Source organism: Columba livia, chromosome 2 (assembly GCF_036013475.1).
Source record: "Columba livia isolate bColLiv1 breed racing homer chromosome 2, bColLiv1.pat.W.v2, whole genome shotgun sequence".
Classification (NCBI taxonomy): Eukaryota; Metazoa; Chordata; class Aves; order Columbiformes; family Columbidae; genus Columba; species Columba livia.
The window spans coordinates 65,944,486-65,964,352 of NC_088603.1; the positions used below are offsets into that span (position 1 = coordinate 65,944,486).

General features: G+C 38.6%; 1 protein-coding gene across 4 annotated transcripts in view; it reads right to left on the reverse strand.

Moving 5' to 3' along the window:
• Positions 1-19,867, reverse strand: part of CDKAL1 (CDK5 regulatory subunit associated protein 1 like 1) — a 416,136-nt gene that overhangs the window by 257,208 nt on the left and 139,061 nt on the right. For all 4 annotated transcript variants that reach the window (XM_065055192.1, XM_065055194.1, XM_065055191.1 and 1 more), the window contains one exon: positions 6,917-7,037. In XM_065055192.1, coding sequence (XP_064911264.1) covers positions 6,917-7,037 — 121 coding nt within the window. The remainder of the gene's footprint in view (positions 1-6,916; positions 7,038-19,867) is intronic.

A 19,867-nucleotide genomic window follows, 5' to 3' on the forward strand; every position in this document is an offset into this window, starting at 1 on the left:
GAACTGCAGCATCCTCAAGCGCTCTCAAGGATCTCAGTATCTCTCCCTGGAGCAAAGGAATAAACACTGTTCTAACAGGACCCTACACATCTGCCAGTGTACTGGCATCAAACAATTCCAAACCAATAACTATCCCTCCATCAGAAGAGGCAAATAAAGCCACATGCCTCTCTTCCTGATCTTTTTGTTCATAAACACCTTGTTTCTCAGATGATGCCACTGCCTCCCAACCTACTGTCATACGGCAGAAGCCACTGATATTTCTTGTTCATGAGACACCGCAATCTACCGCAGCAAAGAGACAGAATACGATCTGCTTTTATTACTGAAAACCACCTGAAATACGTGCTGATTCAATGAAGAATACCTATAGCAAAATTAAACCTTGCATACCAAAGACTATCCAGACCTCTTACCAGCGTTACTTTGCAATTTTTTGTAACCTAATACCTCACAGGTCCTTAGGTATTAACCACATAAAGGAAGCAAGGAGAAAACCATCTAGCGCTGATAAGTTTTAGAATGTGACAAAAGTTAACTAAACCAAATATTTCAGACATCCAGATTAAAAAATACAAACACACACACACACACACAAAAAACAAAAAACAAAACAAAACAAACAAACAAAAAAAAAACACACAAAAAACCAACCAAACAAACAAAAAAAAAAAAAAGGAAAACAAAAACAAAAACCAAAACAATACCCCAAAAAAAACCCAAAAACCAAAACAATACCGAAAAAAACCCACCAGCTTATAGAGTTGAATGTATTTAAGTTTCTGTCCTCTTTTTTTTTGGCACAATTTAAAAACAAAACCAGCATTACTTACACTTTCATGGACATATGACTCCAGGGTATTTTATATACTCAATCCTAAACAAATGCTGAAATGCAATATACAGAAAGACTACTATGAGACTGCACATAAAATCGAAATGCAACTCTTGAAGAAAATCCAATCCTCATGCTCCTGAATTAATTATAAAACTATTATTAAAACTCTGCTTAAAACATAAAATTATGAAAGAATAATATTTTAGCGTTTCACATTCATAACCAGGGAAACATTCCTGCCTGGTAACATCTGGACTGACAATGTAACTCTATAGCTTATTTTTTTATGGTGAATTTTTGGTTACTTGATTCGTAAAACAAACCAAGTACTATACATGGAACTACCTTTTTTAAAATTATTTTGCTAGATTCAGATCCATCAGCAGCTTACAAACATTCTTAAAAAATACCGCTACAGAACTTCAGAATATAGCCTGAAAAACCCTGAAAAATGAGCAAAAAGCAGCAAGGACTTCTAAATAAAGTCCTAAGCACTACTATTTATGTTCACTCTCAACAGAAAGCTACCAGTGACTGTTCCATTAGAAGAAAGTTCGTATTTCTTCAACACTGAGAGTACTAAGTTTGAAGTGTTATACCTTAATTAGTATTTAAGAGTCAAAAGCAGATCTGAAATTTTTGTTTCAGATAAAGTACCATACTGATCTTCTGCAAGACGCTCCAGTACTACAGAAATAATCTATCAGGCTTGGTTGGATGTGTAATTTTAATTTACTTTTCATTTTAATATAGCTTTTAAAAGCCCTTCTCCCAAAAGAAAACATACACAGATGTGCAGATTGAGAAACCGCCAGCACTTCCACTGAATTACACAGTCCTCTTGGTACAGCTCCCTCAGAACCTCAGATGCTCAGTTTGCTGGGCTGAATCTCAAACATCTGCCTGTCTTCTGAGTAGCTTAAATGTAGGATCTAGAAAAGTAACAAGAGAATGAGACTATATGGGATTCATACAGTGTCTTCACAGGAGGGAGAACAACAGGAAAACTTGGACAGAGACTTTCCCCTTTGGGTATGTTCATACTGCAAATCTAACATGATCTGCACGAGATTTCAGCTCCCAAGACAGTCTAATGCATGCATGCACACTGCTATGTTCCTTTTGGATTTGAATCCTCTGTATAATGTGTGTTTAAATTTCTCCTCTAGACAGCCACAGCAGCAGTACAATAACTTGTGCGCTCCAGAAGGAAAAAGAGAGGCAGAATCTTCAGAAAGAGTACAGAAAGCACTTCAGTGAACCTACGTGCAAACCCACCTAACAGTGAGTTCTAGTGTGGGCTGATATTCAGCTCGTACTGGGCTCCTCTCATGCTTCCCAAGGCATCCAGGCAGAGCACAAACAAAACAGTCTTCAAAATGTATGTGAGTGGTGGCAACTCAGATATAAGGGAGCTCTGGTGATGGCACAACCACAGACATGTCAGTAATACTCAAAACTACAAAGCAGAGAGTTCAGGATACAGAATTACATAATTAAAAGGTGGAAGACCAAGTCTTGATCCCATTAAAGAGAGTTAGGTGGCTACATAGGTTATGAGACTGGCACTAATGAAGATTAGACCACCAGGGTAAAAGGTTTTTCCCTAGACCAAAATGAAGCTGTAACGCAGAACAGATTTGAGAACATTTCTCTTACTTCAAACTAACAGACAGAATAATCACATCAGGAGATTAGTGAACAACTTTATGCCTTTTTTCCAAACAGCATTTAATATGCTTTTCTACTACTACTACCTCACTTGTTCTGCTAAGATGACTTGTACAATACATGCCTAGGACATAAATAAAAGTGAGAGATTTAACCAAATGCCCTTAATTCAAAAAAGAAAAATATTTTGGAGGACAGGGACAGATCTCTGTTTCTAGGTTCAGATCTACTAGTATCACTGCAGAACTTACTACAATAGATACTGAGACAACGATCCAAGTTCTGCTGGAATCACTGCTTTTTATTAAATGTCTATTCTATAGAAAAAAATAATTAATAATTGATTTGAAAAATGTTTTCTAAGTGATAACAGAGAAAGAAAACAACATAGGCAGAAATGGTCACTTATTCCTTGGGGAAAATTAGAGGTCAACCTACAGCTTGTGTGGGATACTGGGATGGTAAGGATTCCTTATGTATTTGGCACTTGGAAAAAGTAAGATTCACTAACATATCTTTGTGTGTCAGAGACATCTGCAAAGTCTCTCGTGCCCCTGCTCTGGTACTCATCATGGCCTCTGAACATACTTGGAACCTCCAAAACATGTTGCTCCTGGGATGGAAGGTTTTCTCTAGAGTCACAGTCTGTTGACAGAAAACACGAACTGCCATGGTAAATTAAACAGATAAAGATAGCTTCAATTTCTAAATGAGAAAAATGCAAACCTCATGGCAACCAATATTAATAGTACAAAGAAATTGTCCATTACTTCTGAAAAAAAGGCAAACATCGAACAAGATCCAGCTCCCTCTAAGGGCACAGCAACACCTTTTTAGGGACAAAATTGCCACCATGTGAAAGCTCTGAGGTGGCTCACAACAGCCAGAAGCAGCACTTGCCTTCACAGATATATTCCATACCCAACGGGGTTTTGTTTTGGTTTGTTTCAAATTATTACTGCATGCTGTAGTGGAGACACACTATGTTCGTCCCTGGGTAGAGCCGACTTGATTCATGCCAAGGAACAGCTGAGGAGGCTCCTGTACAGCAGCAGTCTGGGGATAACAAATGCAGAGGGATGTGTGCATAAATAGGAGTGCACTTGTGCATGGGCAAGTAGGGACAAAGTTCACGGTTATACAAAAACCAAACCCTTCAGAACAGGAAGATTTTTCTCCTCCATGTCTGAGAGAAGAGGCAATCGATCACAAGAAGCCCCAAGTCAAAATTACTGAAGAGAATGTAACACCGTCTTGTGTTAAGAAACAAATCTTATTCTACAGTGTTGCATTTCAATTGCACCTACATTCTCAGACATGGCTGTATAAGAATGAGAGATATCTTAACAACCAGCATGTCTGAAGACTCCTGAAAATAAACTGGTCATACTAATAGTTCCAGCTGGCAGGTGTTCACGTACATGAAGGTATTTGTGCTACTGGAGAGAGAAAGGGGTTAGTGTGAGCTGCCAAAGGCTCCAACAAGCCTTTTTTCTTCTCCCACAGAATCATAGAAGAGGCCAAGAGTTCATTAAGATCCCATATGTAAATATAATATCCACCACTTGTCACTGCCCTGTGGGCACCAGCAGGCCCTAAGTGACCTGATCAGCCTCAGCCGCTGTCTCCACCAGCCCCCTCTGGGCCATGAGCCCCAGCTAAGCTCAAGGCTGTGTGCCCGGTCCTGGCTTGAGCTTAAATATCATGCCTGCCTCACACCCTGTGCTCACCTCCAGGGTGGGCCTCAAAGTGGCATTATATGTGGCCTTCTCCCCAGGCCTGTCTCCAGTTCATTTCCTTTTGATCCCAAATTGAGCCCCTGGTAGACCCAGGCCCTGGTTGACCATTTGCCATGTCTAGGACTGCTGATGGGTCCCTCCTACCAGCCGCCAGCTTTGCCCACAGTGTTCAGGCCCGTGGCACCACGTGTCCCGCTGGTGCGGGCACAGTCTCTGCTGGTGGCACCCTCGGGTCCCCTCTTGTCCTCCCTCACGGAGCAGCCCTGCTCGTGCTGCTCCCAGACACTATCGCTCAACAGCATCAAAAAACCTATTTCCAAAGAGGAAATAATTATTTTTAGTGAAATATTTCTTACTATTTTGAGACCTTCCAGTCTGATCCAAACGCATCTGTCAATAAAGAGCACTGCAGTAAAAATAATCTTCAAAGTTCTCTCCAGTCTTGACAAAAAAAACCCAAAAAACAGCTCAGATCAAACGTGGTGTTAGTATAAAAACTACCATTAGCCAGACTACTAAGGCAAAGTTGATAAAATGAACACAGTCAAGTCACAGTAACACATAATGTACCTTGTTCTTCAATGATTATATTTTTAAATTTTCAGAGAGTGTTGAGCACTGCTGCCTTTGTAAAGCTATGTTTTAATTTTCAAAGCCAGAGCAGTAATTAAAAAAGTCACCTGCAATACACAGGTGGAGAGGTTGGGGAGGGGGAAGCAGAAGAGAAGGACAGGAAAACACAATAACATGTATTTCAAGAGAGACAGGATTCCTCGAGCATGAGATGTGACATAGATCGGGACCCTAGTTAATTTAGATCTTATACAACTGACTTTTTTGTCTGAGGTTTTAAGAATACTCTGGTCTTATCAAGTCATATTTGACTTTATTCTCTATGAAATAGATATATTTTTGTGGTGTCTAGTATTTTTCAGATTATCCTATGGTATAAAATACATATTTATACAGTCCTAAAATGATATTTGGCCCTTTGAAGGCAACCACGAGGCTGACGTGGCCCCCAGTGAAAATTAGTTTGGCACCCCTTCTCTAGGGAGATGTTAATTGTCTGCAATTTGATTAACTTGAGAGGATTTTTTTTTTTTTAAATCTAGTAAGAAAATACATATGTTCAAAATATTTAAAAAAATAATTCAAAGGGTTCAGCCACCTCATGTCAAGTGAATATACCCTACAGTACCCTCCTTGTATTAACCTCCATAACCTGGCGTTAGAAATAGCAATACATTTTACCATCTTAAATGCTCTACTACAAATCAAAAGACACGTAAACAAGACCATGGCTCGATTACTTTACAACCTTGACAACATTTACAACTAGAAAGGTATTATAATATTAGATTGTGATATTAATGGAGAAGAAAAATTTTTACCATCTGAAACTTAGAACAAAATGTAAAAGAATGCTTTGCTTATTTTAAGTCACAAAAAGGATTTTGATCATGTGGGCACAAACAAGATATTGACGGGAAAGACAGTAAGTGAAATAACTTAGATTGCTTAAAGTAACTGTATCAGAAGAGCTCATATCAAGACTTCAAAAACAAACAATGCATGAAACTGCAGTTTAAAAAGGTATTGTAATTCAGCAATATGACAAAATGTCACCCATTTGTTTACCATAAGTCAGAGGAAAAACAGAGTAACCACACTAAGCCGTGAACTGGTATTCTGACCTAAACAGTCCACTAGGTTTTACAGGAAATTATGAAGGCAAGATTAAAGCCTAGGAAAAGAGAAAGAGGATAGTAGTAAAACTCTTTTATGAAATGTTTATGAAATTGCTAGACTAAACTCAAAACAAAGAGAGCTAAGATCCACCACATTTTTTTTTCTCTAGGCAGTAAGTTCACACCTACCTGGGATGCCTAGAGCAATACATTTTATATTTTACCATATAGGAAATTACTATCTAAACTGGAGAAGATGGAAAGATTGGAAGAGGACTTGTGAGGGGTTCTTTTGTTTTGTTTGGGAAACTGACTAAATGGGAGATGAACAAGGAGTGCTGAGAAGTATCCAGGAAAGGAAGATTAAAATAGAATTCCTCAAAGTAGAAACACAGGACAGAAAAATGCTTGTAGTCTTATGGAGAAATGGGCATCCAGACTTGCTTCGTAGGCAGAGGGCAGCTTATTCAAACAAAGAAAAGCACAAAATATAAGCATGGTAACTCTTCACAAACGTATTAGAGGGGCAAGAACCAAATAACTATATCTAATTCAGCCATTACCACATCCAGGCTGGTCATCAGGTGCTTACAGATCTTAACAAGTTACTAATAGTGTTCTGGAGCTGCCTTCTTAGAAAATAGCACAGGAAAAACAAAAACAAAAACACAAAACAAAACCTCTAAATGTTTACTTCTGGTCCAATTTTCTTACAATTTTTTCATTTCAGAAAGTATTAGATGAACTTAAAAGAGGACTGCATGACTGTATGCATCCCTGGACCAGCAGAAGTCTTGTACCCAAATAAACAGGGATCTATTTTCCAGAAAGAATGACATCGCATTTTTTTTACTATTTAAAATCGGTCATCCTGCTTTCTTCTGCGTAACTTCGGAATAATATACCAGGCCTGCAAAAAGAGATAAATTGGATACCTCAGCAGTACTGAACATTTTATAACTTCAGAAGATTCTTACCCAGTATTGATGGAAATTATTTCTATCAGCGGATTCTTCCTAATCTTTGGCAAATCCAGTCGTGCTCCCCCCAAACGTTTTCCATTATCCTTTTTCTGACCCAGCAGTCTCACAGAATGACCTTCAAATGAAGCACAAAAAACCAGTCAATACCAAGCACAAGACCCATCACATTTGTTTTGATTTGCTCTTCTTCACAAGTAGTGTTTATACTTCAAAGATTCAAAATGAGAATGAGATGTAATAATTTATTTTCCCCAGCTGGAGCATTTAAAAAGAGACACTGACAGTTAAAATAAATCATGTTAAGATGAATAAATAATTTCATCCAATTATCTTTTCACACTTGCATTTTCTGGTTTATTCAATTAAAATTATCTAAGCACTTTCATTTTCAGATTCTCAAGCAAATATCAACATAGCAATTTTTAAATAAGTTGTATGGCAGGATTAAAATATTTTTCCCCAAAATTCCATTCAAGCCTAAATTAGTAGGTAATAAAAAACTAAATATTTTTTAGCTAATTATACTGGAGAACCAACACATTTCAGTCAAAGGTACCTGACTGTGTAAGTCTGCAGGAAAATGCTGTGAAGCACATCCTGGTATCATGTTTGTGGCTAAGCTGTCTACCAAGACTTATGTATATTCCTCCCACTCCAAGGAGGCTGCAGGTCAGAAAACAGCCTCAAAACTCCTCTCCTGAAGCCAGGAATATTCAGAGAGTAAAATACAAATACAATCATCCAACAGCCCGCAACAGTACGTCAGTCATACCACATCAACTCCTGCAATTAAAGAGCAGAAGTGACAGGGTTCGCTAATATTCAGAAGCAAGATCTAGCAATTAAGAATAAAAGCAATTAGGTGTATATTACTGCAAGAGGTAGTGTAAAATGTGCCCCAAGTTATAAACATAAGACTTACATCATCTATTTCACAAAGCCTAGAATAGGGAGGCGAGAGACATTAAGGGAAAGCTAAGGCTAGATAACTGAAAAGAGGTGGAAAGGAACCACTCTTTGGAGTGGAGGAAAGACAGAAAGCCTTAACTATTGAAGCTGGGAAAACTCTTTGATAGTACATGAAACGGCAACTACAATCTGTCAAATATTTCAGAAAAGGAAAAAAAAACTAACATAAAACAAGGAAAGGCTGGGGGGGGCAGAAGTGGCAAAAGGAAAGCATGAAACTGTAAAGTACTACCTGAGCTACAGCTCGCACGGCAAAGCAGATAACCAATTCAGATCATCACAAACCACGTTTAACCACACCTCCTAACTTACACTACCAGCAGCTATTTACAAAACTAATCCATCAGTTAAAGTCCTTCTCCACTACCTGTTTTGAAGAGTCATTAATTATGTTTTTAATAATGTAGTATTCACACTCTGGATTTATTTCTGTGATATGGCAACAACCACCTAGAAAGAAAAAACTACTTCTGGCATACCACCTTTCCCAGGTTTGCTAAGATACATAAAAATTCTCACTCAAAAATGTCATCTAATGAAGAAGTGAGCAGAACTGGCCTAATATCATAAAGGTTAATACTGAAAGAAGACGTCACCATGTCAACAGGAATTAAAAGGCATTATTTTTGCAGCTACACCTGACAAAAATTTCATTACATCCTGCTGTGAATTCAGTAATATGGTACTTGTGCTATTAACATTTGCTAAATTTTTCGCTTCTACCTTTTTTATGACAATAACAGCAATATCTTTGTCTCACAATACAATCAGTTATTTTCCAATCTAGTGTTTCACTAAGGAGTCATAAGCATGGTACCATTTTATGTACTTGTATAACAAAAGTGATTGCATAACGGTAGGCATAAAAATTAAACTAGAAGCAGACAACATTCCTTTACATATTTCCTAATACTTTGGTTTCTCTGGAATAAACCAGTGTATCAATTTTTAAAATACTCAATTTCATGACCATACTAAAAATGTATTTCAATTTATGGCTGAAAATATAGTGGAAAAATTCACAGCATTCTTAAAACAATCAGGCTTAAGAGAATAACAAGCTACCCAAAATTTAAAATTCATACCTTTAGAATTGGGGTCCAACCACCATTCTAAAATTTAAAAAACAAACCCAAAACAATAAATCACAAAAACACCTGCCCCCTGAAGTAATATCTCATAGTACAGAATCAGTGAAGTTTGATCTCCTCTGACGTCGCACAAACAGCCACCTGAATTACTGCCCTCTAGCAATAACTTAGCTCCTGCTCGCCCTTTCTCATACTGAGAGCACTAATCAAAAAGGCAAATCTTTTAGTGGAACTTATGGAAAGAGAGTACCCTTTAGACTACAGAACTTGTCACAAAGCTGAAATCTGTCAAAGGATTAAAAACTAGTAAGGATGGAGGGCAATGGCAATAATGACAGACCTGTGGAGGAGGCACAACTTAATAATCCATGTTTTCTCAGGAAAACAGGAAAAAAAAAAATCAACACCATAGTAGTCTAGAAAATCTTGTCAACCAAAGTGCTACTTCTACCTTCTTATACATCTTTGTCTTTCAGATGCCAGGCAGGTTACCTTACACATTAGAAAAAAATACTTAGGACACTTAAATGAAGAATATAACTCATATGGAATGTAAGACCCAGCCTCTCTTACCCTCACAGACTTTCTTAACTCAGAAAAAATAAACAAAACAGTGATGTGATCACCCTCCACGTGTTTACTGGACATGACCACCCACCCCAAACTCACACCTCAGCTGAGGGGATCTATGGCCTGGCAACCACATATGGCAGCTTCTTTTCACATGGCCACAGTTTTTCCCATATTCTTACCACATGACACTAAGGCTGAAGTTAATATGAGGCTTACACAACCTGTGTGGCACTCAAGAAAGGGAGCAGCCCTGTGCTTTTCACTCCAGACACCGAAGGAGAGAAGATTTAAAATCAGGAGATGAGTTTGAGCAGAAAGTTCAACACTTCAAGAAAGCAAGTAGTAAATGCATATGCAACTACTGCAATTTGTGCTGCAGGAACACTTAATTTTATATATATATTTTTTAAGAAAATAACCTCTCAATTACAGTATTCGTGACCTTAAATCCTTTTTCCCCTACTCCATACAAGGACTATTTTGTTTCATTTTAAGTAATCACTAAAGCATCTGTTTACAGCATTGTTGCTATTAATAAAACATAACTTGATAAACACTGATTCATATTTTTCACATGCTGTAGATCTTTCTTTGCCCAAACTTATTTCAAGAAAACTTAAAAATAAATATTATTGTTTTCAATAAGGAAAAGGCAAAGCAACATTTTTTAAACCGTCTAACCAGCATTATTAAGCCCACACCAATGTCAAGCATAACAGACATGGCAGTAATTTTAAATCTCATTTATGACCTCCTTTCAAAGCGGAGAATGGAGCAAAACATTGAAATCGAGTTTTACTTCTAAAGCATTTTATCTGATAAAGTTACATCTCTCTGACTTTACAGGTTGGATAGCACCTTAACTGAGCAAAACAGGTGTCCCAAGCTTAAAAGAAGTCTGAAGAAAAAAAAAAGAAAAAAGAAAGAAAAAAGCAAAGTCTGCTGCAACATTTTTTAAAACCGAGTTAATCGCACTTCCAAAACCGTGAGTGCTCTATCTCAGATACCAAACAAAAACCACTCCTTTTTGATGGCTCACTGGCAGATGCAAGCTTTGAAACACAGCTTAATGACAAAAAGATCTAGTCAGGTTGTATTTGACAGCCTAAACAGAGAATCTAGTCTTATAAACCTCTTCTGCCATACAGATAACTTCTCTACTTTCACATAGTCTACCAGCAGACAAAATTGTATTTAAAAATACTCAAAGTGTTAAGGTCATGCTTCAGAGCAGTTTTTTACTAATTAATAATTAATGCAGACTACAATGCAACAGTAGTACTAACCAAGTTCAGCGAGGAAGCTTACAGAGCAGAATCACTCACCAAAGTGTAAATGAATTCAAGCTAGAAACAATTTAAAAATTACTCAGAGCTCTCTAGTTTTCAGAACTGGCTGTTTAAAATTAAACTTGTCTTTACATACAAGTCAGTAGATGCAACTCACATTACTTGGCATTGCTCACAGAAAGTATGAGGATGGAATGAATTTATCAGGATATTAAATCATACTGTTAGTCTAAAAAAGGTCTTTTAAATGTGTCAGTGTGTACCATGTGTCAGTGTCAGTGTGTACAATGAAAGTATTTTCAAGGCATTTATTTTCATTTGTTAAAAAACAATTCAAGTGACATAATATTAATGCTATGTATATACATCTTTAATCATGTTATATGTGCTTCAGGACTGTGACAGAGAATGCCTGATCTTGAAATAAAAATGTATGAAGGGAACAGGTAACGGAATTTCTTTGCTGTAAGATTACAACAACATTAAATGTGCTGTGAACCTCAAGCTATCGTCAGACCCTGTGACCCAGACCCCCAGAAACACGCTAACAAGATTAGAGCAAACAGATGCAAATTGCACTGGTATTTTGCTAGTTTGAAACAAGGGTAAGTGAGGGCTTAGTCATAAGTTAACTTTAACAACTGCCTATCAGGATTGCAAATATCTATCAGATATCACTAGGTCTACTGCATTTCCAAAAAATAGCCGGCTTCACTCCATCCACAGGCTGGCACCTCTCAGTACCTGCTGGGAAACAACATGTGAAAAACATGTGAAAGCTGGAAGAGGGCCCCCAGTGGGGGTCCCTCCCCACCCCGGCAGAACGTGCTGCCGAAACACAGCTCCCCATAGACGCAGAGCGGTATTCCTCAGCTGTTAGCTTCAAAGTTCAGCACAGATCTCTCAAGCAGTTCTAAAACTCGAGTTGAAAGAAAATCATTAAAGATGCAGGAAGCCCCAGCCTTGGCAGCAACAATTTCTATTGTTTTCAGCTTGTTCTGTTACCCATTCTTTCCCTTTTCCAGTCACATCATTATACTTAGAGGTTATTCACCTTTTCCTGAAAGACACTTTTTTCCTCACAACAAGGCTGCCAATGCACAGTCTTGTACTTCCCAGCTGTCTCACCAATCTGCCTGATCTTCTCCAGCATCTTCAGGGAAAAGGATTAAGCACTATTTCACGTACTCTTGCGCACACTTCCTTCCACCCTTATTCGCTTCTTAATGAATACAGAGCTTCCCTTCCCGAAGGCTAACACCAGAAAAAATGGCACATGGGAGCAGTGTAGTAGCTAAGGAAGGCAAAGCCATATGAAGGGAAAACAAAGCAGTAAATTTCTCCAAAGAAAAACAAAAGGAAGAAGTGTAAAGAACCAAACGCTGTGACAAAGACTGAAAGGAGCATCAAATAAATACAAAAGGTGAAAATAATTAGAAAACTTAAGAGAAAGTAACAAAATCAGTCAAGAACATATTCAAGACAAAGAAGATCAAGCCTAAGAAGATCAAATTAAAAAAAATATGTGTAAAGGCAGAAGAGGCTAATCAGAAGCTGTTATAAAATCTTAATATTAGATTTATTTCCAGAGTTATGTTCTTCTGTGTAACTACTGGGTAAAAACAAGCGTCTAAACAAGCTATTTTGGATCTCAGAATCACAGAATAGTTCAGGTTGGAAGGGACCTTCCAAGCTCATCTAGGCCAACCCCCCTGTCATGAGAGCAGGGACATCTGTAACTGGATCAGGTTGCTCAGAGCCCTGTCCAGCCTGATCTGGAATGTTTCCAGGGATGGGGCATCTACCACCTCTCTGGGCAACCCGAGTGTTTCACCACCGTCATTGTAAAAAAATGTCTTCCTCATGTCTAGCCTCAATCTCCTCTCCTTTAAAACCACTACCCCCTGTCCCCTCACAACAAAATAGCATCTGAGATGTAAATATGCAACACAAATTGCCTAACACACTGTGCAGCAAACCTGGACTGTTCCTCATATTTAAGCCCAAACCTCTCCAATTTGGAGATGCTTCAAACCCAGAGCTGGTGAGCTCGCAGGGGACAGAGCTCCAGCCCTGGCCTATCCCTGCTGGAAACAGCCCACGTGTGGCAAGGGCAGGCCCTGAGCTCCTCTCCCACCATCTCTCCCTGCCCTGCAGCACAAACAAATTGTCCCACAGCAGACATGACTGATTGTAAAGGAATCCCTGAGCTCCCCAGAGCAATCACGTGCTGCCAGACACACCGAAGTGCAGAAACAGCAAGGACACGAATCGGCTTAGGGCTTGGCTGTGTGAGTGCTCCCCCCAAACCAACCCCAGCTGGCCAGCAGCACCTCAGCTATGCAGTGAAGGCATCCCAAGTGTCATCTGTGGGATTTCCTGGCTCAAGTAAATACAGAGAGGAAAGAAAAAACAAACCTAAGTGGAAGATACATGCCCTGCTCCTGGCCAACCAACTAATAAATTATTCTTCCTCTAGACTGGCAAAGGTGGGAATGTTGTGTAACAGTCTAACTCCTTCAATTGGTGCAAGCAGGAACTGGGTCCATTACAAGACAGGGAATAATTCAGACAAACTCTGTCAGAATTACTGATCTTTCCCTGTGTGTCACAGGAATAGGCAGGCCCTGGGTCAGGCAACGTGTCCCATCAGGTTGTTGACAGTGGGTGGTATGTTTGGCCCAGTCTCTGCAATTCAGAGCTCTCTCATAAAAAGAATGTCTTCCACCCTATACCAACTCAAAAAAAGCTTCAGACAAAGGGCAGGTATTACTATGCATACGGTATGTATTTCATTATCTTAAAATATATACCTCTACTATGCCTTGCACTTGGAATTAGCATCCAACAACAATTCTGTTTTGGAAGACTCCAGAATGTCAGTGCACATGGGTGAAGACAGGGGCTTTTTAAAGTTCCTTTTATGTAATTTCAAAAACAAGATATGCAATATAGTGAGGCAGTTCACAAACTTCAGAAAAAAGCTCTGCAGGTGGCGCAGATTGCTAAAATTCATACATCACTTTCTCTCCATTAAACATACAATACTTTATTCTTGGTATTTCTCCAATGTACCATTCAATCAAAGCAATATCTGTTAGCACTTACACAGTAGAGTACAACAAGTAAAACGGAAAAGGAGATAATTATTAACAAGGAATTACTGTTCATATAAAAATGTCATAGAGTTCTATTAAAAATATGCATATAGATATTCAAGAACATTTTTGACATATCCACAGTACTTTCCTCTCTCAGAATAAGAGCACTTGAAATGCCCTAGTAAGGCACTATTATTTTTTTCTGAATTCAATAGCTTCACCCTACTTATTTTGAGATCATGTGATGTTATTGTCTTTCTGAAAGAGTGACTAAACATTAAATCTGCTGTGAACTGAAAATGCTGGCTACAAATTGGCAGCTCAGAAGGACAATACTAAGAACTGACTACAGGAAGAGTTCCCCTGACCCTTCATCCTCACCTCTCCGTGAAGAAATTTATTTGATCAGGATCAAAAATGCTGCTCAAAACCTTGGGAGATTTTCAATAGAAACTTTCAAGGAAAATAAATTTTGAATCAGATGAAACAGGCCGTGTTCTGAGGGAAGGAAATGCTGAAGGGTGGATTGTCAGAGCCAGCTGCAGCAGTACAAGTAACTTGCCCAGTGTTTTGAGGTGTGCAGGTCGAACAGAACAAATTTAGCCTTACAGTGAAACGCTGAGCTCAACCTATCACTGTACACCAAAGCAAGCTTTTACTTCCATCTCTACTCCTCTGCCATCTATTTGTACTCTTCCTACGGATAACTAAATTGCACTGATTTGAACAAGGTGCACTGCATTTACCAGCCATGAGGATTTTCTAACAGAACTAAACCCAACTGAGTCTAGCCAATGTGAACAGGACAGAAAAATAGGGATGCTACGAGATGGTCGTTCATTGCAGGTGCGGAAAAGAGCACATATGGGTCTGGAAGAAAACTCTGTTCCATGCACATCACAGGCTCATTTAACAACAAGCAATCACAATTTTGCTACTAAGATTTTCAGTCTGTTTCCCTCCCATTGCTTGTTTCCTTTTTCTGTAGCACTATTTATCGCCCATTCAGTTTCTGTGAGGCACTTAGAAAACAAAGCTACAACAATGACAGTCATAACAGGGATAGTCAGTCCTAACAGTTGTCTAAACAAAATCAATTAAATAACTACATGGAGAAAAATAATTAGAAGACCCACCTAAAACCCTGGATTGTCTCACACACCTAATAGTCACTGCATGCGCAAAGCATTTGACCAGGTACAGCAAAAGCTGCAATAAACTTTGGTGTAAGAACAGAAAGCAGTTGATGGCAATGTAGATCTCTTGCCCCAGCAGATAGGATTTTTACATTAAGCCACGTGATTAATGACGTTTTACAAAAGCAATTAAAATCTATCTTTGCAGAAACAGTTTCTCTATAATTACTTTGTATTCCTTATTGTGCCCTACCGGTTTCTTTCAATTATAGTCTACAAAGCTAAACTCCCAGAATTGATACTGGCACAGATAAAAGAATTACTATTTTGGACTCATTACTTCAGTACATCACACTATTCCTAAGCAGTCAGGAACAGGCAATCTAATGCAGTCTGGTGCTCTTGTTAAACTGTGTTCAGCTGAATGAGAACGCCTTCATTTAAAAACTGTAAGGTGAGATACTGTCCTTCAGGGCCTTCATAAGCCAATGCTTGTTGTCAAAGTCGTTCTCAAATCAACAGAAGAAAAAGAATGGTACTGGTTTTGGTAATGATACTCTTTCCACACATAAAGCCATTTGCTTAGAAGACAACAAAAATCTGCAATTATTTTAGTTTAAACAGGAATAGCTCCAAAACTTCCAATCCAAGGACATAAGAAAGGGGCCAGGAGCGCCATGTAACACATTACGCTGTTCACCTCAGTGATTAACGCATACAAATAGGGGATGCAGAATCTTCTAAGCATGGTCATTTCACCAAGGTACTGATGAGCTGCAGTTCTGTATATTGCCTATTGAAAACCTGATCCCAATCTCCCCTTTTTTTTTTGGCCTGGCAAATCTAAATAGCCCCTTACATAATCTTTTCCAGTATTATCTTTACTTTTCAATAATCTCTGTTTAAAAGGCGACTCTGCTATCTAGAAATACTGTCAATGGAAGCAGCAGTGTGACCGGGGTGTCTGTGGTGAGTGGCTGGCAGCAGAGGCTGCATGGCAGCCCCTGTGAGGAGAGGCCGGGGCTGCCCCGCGCTGGGCACAGCCGGTTCCAACCAGCCCCAGGGCACGGCTGAGCCCCCCAGCCACTGGGGGGACCTCGGGGAAAGCCTGAGTAACGAAGGGCAAAACGCCGCGAGGAAAAAGTGTGAAGAACAGCCCTGTGAGCACCAAGTGGAAAGGGAGGAGGTGCTGCAGGCAAGCTGGGAAGAAGAGAAGGGGGAAGGTAGTTTTAGTTTTCTCTTTGTTTCTCACCATCCTACTCTATTTTTACTCGGCAATAAATTAAATTAAATTTCCCCAAGTCAAGTCTGTTTTTCCAGTGACAGTAACCGGTAAGTGATCTCCCTGTCCTTATCATGACCCACGAGCTTTTCCATCTTATTTCCTCCCCTGTCCTGTTGAGGAGGGGGAGCAAGAGAGAGGCTGGGTGGGGGTCTGGCAGCCACCACACCGTGAAATAAATAAAACAAACCACCCAAAACTGTCCCCCGTTTCTATGTCCTTTCAAAGGATGTAGAAACAGAAACAGGGACTCCGTGAGGCCACTACCCTCCCTTCGACCCCCTCAAGCTGCACTTTGACATAAACAGTTTCCTGACTGGGAGCCAAATTATAGTTTTCCTCAAAAAGAAACCCCTGACTCTTCCAATTTTTATTCTTCATTTGGCTTGTCATCAGCTTCTTAAGTCATGTCTGCTCTTCGCGCAATCACAGAAATTAAAAAGAGAGTATTTTATCTACTATTATGAGCAGATTATAATGAAATCAAGCAGCACGTACAAATACCATTTAATATGTTTACATTCACATACATTCATATAAAAACACACACTCACTCTCAGGTAGGCAAATCCAGGGTAAATTCTACATTTTACCATTAAAAAAATAATAATAATAATTAAAAATATATATATATATATATATAATATAACATAGGTACCATTTATCTTCCCACTTTCATAGAGAATGACACTGCAACTACCAGCAATCCATAATTACTAACCACATTAGGACAATTTATCACTTAGTAAATATTGGTTAATGTTTAAACTGGGAATGGATGGGCAACTTCACCAGACAGGTCAACGTGACTGAAACCAAGAAAGGTTACGTGAAGTATAAAAGGCTCAACCCTGAAGTAATTTCCTTTGGTTGTTTTTTACAATCAAGTCTAATGACCCATTGTAAAACTATGTTTTGTGAGAGCACTAGACAGGCACAATGTGGACTAAATTCAACCTGCGTCCCTCATCTCCCTAAGGTCTAAGCTAAAAGCAGATTGTACACAAATACTCTGGTTCCATGCCTCCCGCCCTCAGAAAGCTTCAGTATCATGGGATTTGAGAACTAGCATGTCTAGAAAGCGAGGAAAGACCCAAATCTCTGAAGACATGAATTCAAGAAAACAAGAATTTCTACATTAAGCAGTTACAATTTCTCCTTTAAGTTACAGAATAAATGTATTAACTTACCTACTGTAAACTGTTTATATTCAAGCTTGTACACCTACAATGTATGTTTTTTTTTTTTAAAGACAACTTTTAAAGTAGTTGATAAAATGCTGACTTGAGCAGTCACCATAAAGACATTCTGTGGTTCCCATCAAAAACAAATCATCTTATTGAGACATGCTATAACGACTGATCAGCCCAAACAGTTTTTAAATTCTGTACAGGAACTTTACTTAATGATGGAACATATATCAATTACACCCTGTTTTCTCCTATCTCACAGACACTGCAACTCCTTAGCAATACTTTCTTAACATACTAAGTCATCACAACATGATACTGGAAAACTGAGCAGGAGAGTGGAAACGGGTGCCCCAAAGATGTAAAAAATTGCTATAATCCAGTCTTACAATTTGAGTAATGTGCAGATGAAGGAAGATTTTCTACACTGTTAAAGAAGCGCCTTTGCATAATGAACCTGTTCTGTATATCAGGAAGACTGACAAACTGGCTACACGATGGTGGCTGACACTTTGAGAAACCTAGTTCTGAGACTGAGATCTAATTACTTTGCCCAGCTCCTAGCAGGGAGCACAGAGGTTTCAAATTATAAATTACAAGATCATAGTAGAAGTACCTGAAGATGCCTCTAGTTAAAATACCTCTTGGGACACAGTGTAAATATTAATCAGAGATGACCTGCATACAAACACTGTGCAGTTATTGAAGATCACTTCTGGAAATGACAGTTTACCTGATAATTAGGAAATTTCAAAGTTCCATAAAACTCATGGTAAAAGTCAGGTGATCTAAAAAATGAGACATCACAAGGTCTCTTAAAAATTCTGTCTCTCTTTTGGCTGTTATTGCGATAACAAACATAAGTATGCTTCTTTTCCATTTTCTGATTAAGAAGGATAAAAAGATAAAGTCAAATAAAAAGTGTTTATGAGAATTATCTCAATGAGAGTTGAGAACTGGCAATTACACTGTTTTCAGATGGATGAGTTGAAGGCCACCATAAAGATCTACCTGTTGAAACCATATCTTGAACCAGCAGAATGACACTGTTCTGAAGAGGGTTTCCTGACAATGCCCTTAGGATGGAGAAATAAAGCTAGAAAAAACTCCTTCATATTTTATACAAAGAGTTCTAAATAATTCCAAGACACTAGTTTTCCTTGGGAGTACAGTAAGCTTCCAACCAAATCAAACAGGGGAGCCATTTTCCTGGAAAACTAGAAAGAAGACTATTAGAGAAAACAAAAGAAAAAAAGAGAGAAGGCACATTCTTTTTACAAAGTTTCCTGTATTGTAAACTGTGCACTACAAAATTCAGGCATCCAATAAAAATCTAAGGTACCCCTTAAGAAAGGGGAACTCAAGTAAAGTCAAACTTTTAAACTTAAAACTGGCAACTAGGATAATGACCTTGCAATCTGCACAGAAAATCAAGACAACTTAGTTAAGCCAACCAATCTACAGACACAGCTGCCCTACAGAGTGCAGACACAATGCAGGTAAAACTTAATTCAATTTAAATAGTCAGTCAAAACATTTTTAAACCTTCAATATATAGTATTTTTTAAACTTTCAATATATATATATATATAGATAGCCACACTACAATAGTATACCACTCATGAAACCTTTCGATTTTCTTTTAAAAAAATAGGTGAAGAAAACTGTATCATACAACTATGGCTGATATCCAAATTAAAACTTAAAAAATATAAGCTGTCTCTGTATTCAGAATTTGTATTTAATCCCCTGTCCCATAACACTGCTGCCTCCTGAACCCATCTGGCACTTCAGAAGTTGTTACCAATGATCTATGAAGACAGAGGGTTACATTTCATCTCTTTTGCGTACATGAACTTAAGCTTCTACCATGTATCTACTTCATAGTATAAAATATTCTTAACCAACAGTCTTGTAAGCTACAGTATTTCACTTCACTTAGATAATGAAAGTTCACTGTCAGACACATAAAGCACAGTGAAAAACAGCTTCACATTCTTCTCCGTTAGTGGAAGATGATTCCCCAATACATAACTTAATGCAGTATCTTTAAACAAATTTAAATGAAAGAAACGTAATTATAAGTACAAACTCCTACTTTTCTGGTTGGCTTTTGCAAAAGTAAACCATTATTGTACGTAAGACCCCTGTCAATTCATCAATTCTCTTTCCAGTTGAAATACTATTTTCACAGAAGGGCTGAGGTTGGCAGGGACCTCTGAAAGTCACCTGGTACCACCTCCCTGCTCAAGCAGGGCCACCTAGAGCCAACTGGCCAGGACCATGTCCAGACAGATCCAGGGATGGCATTTCC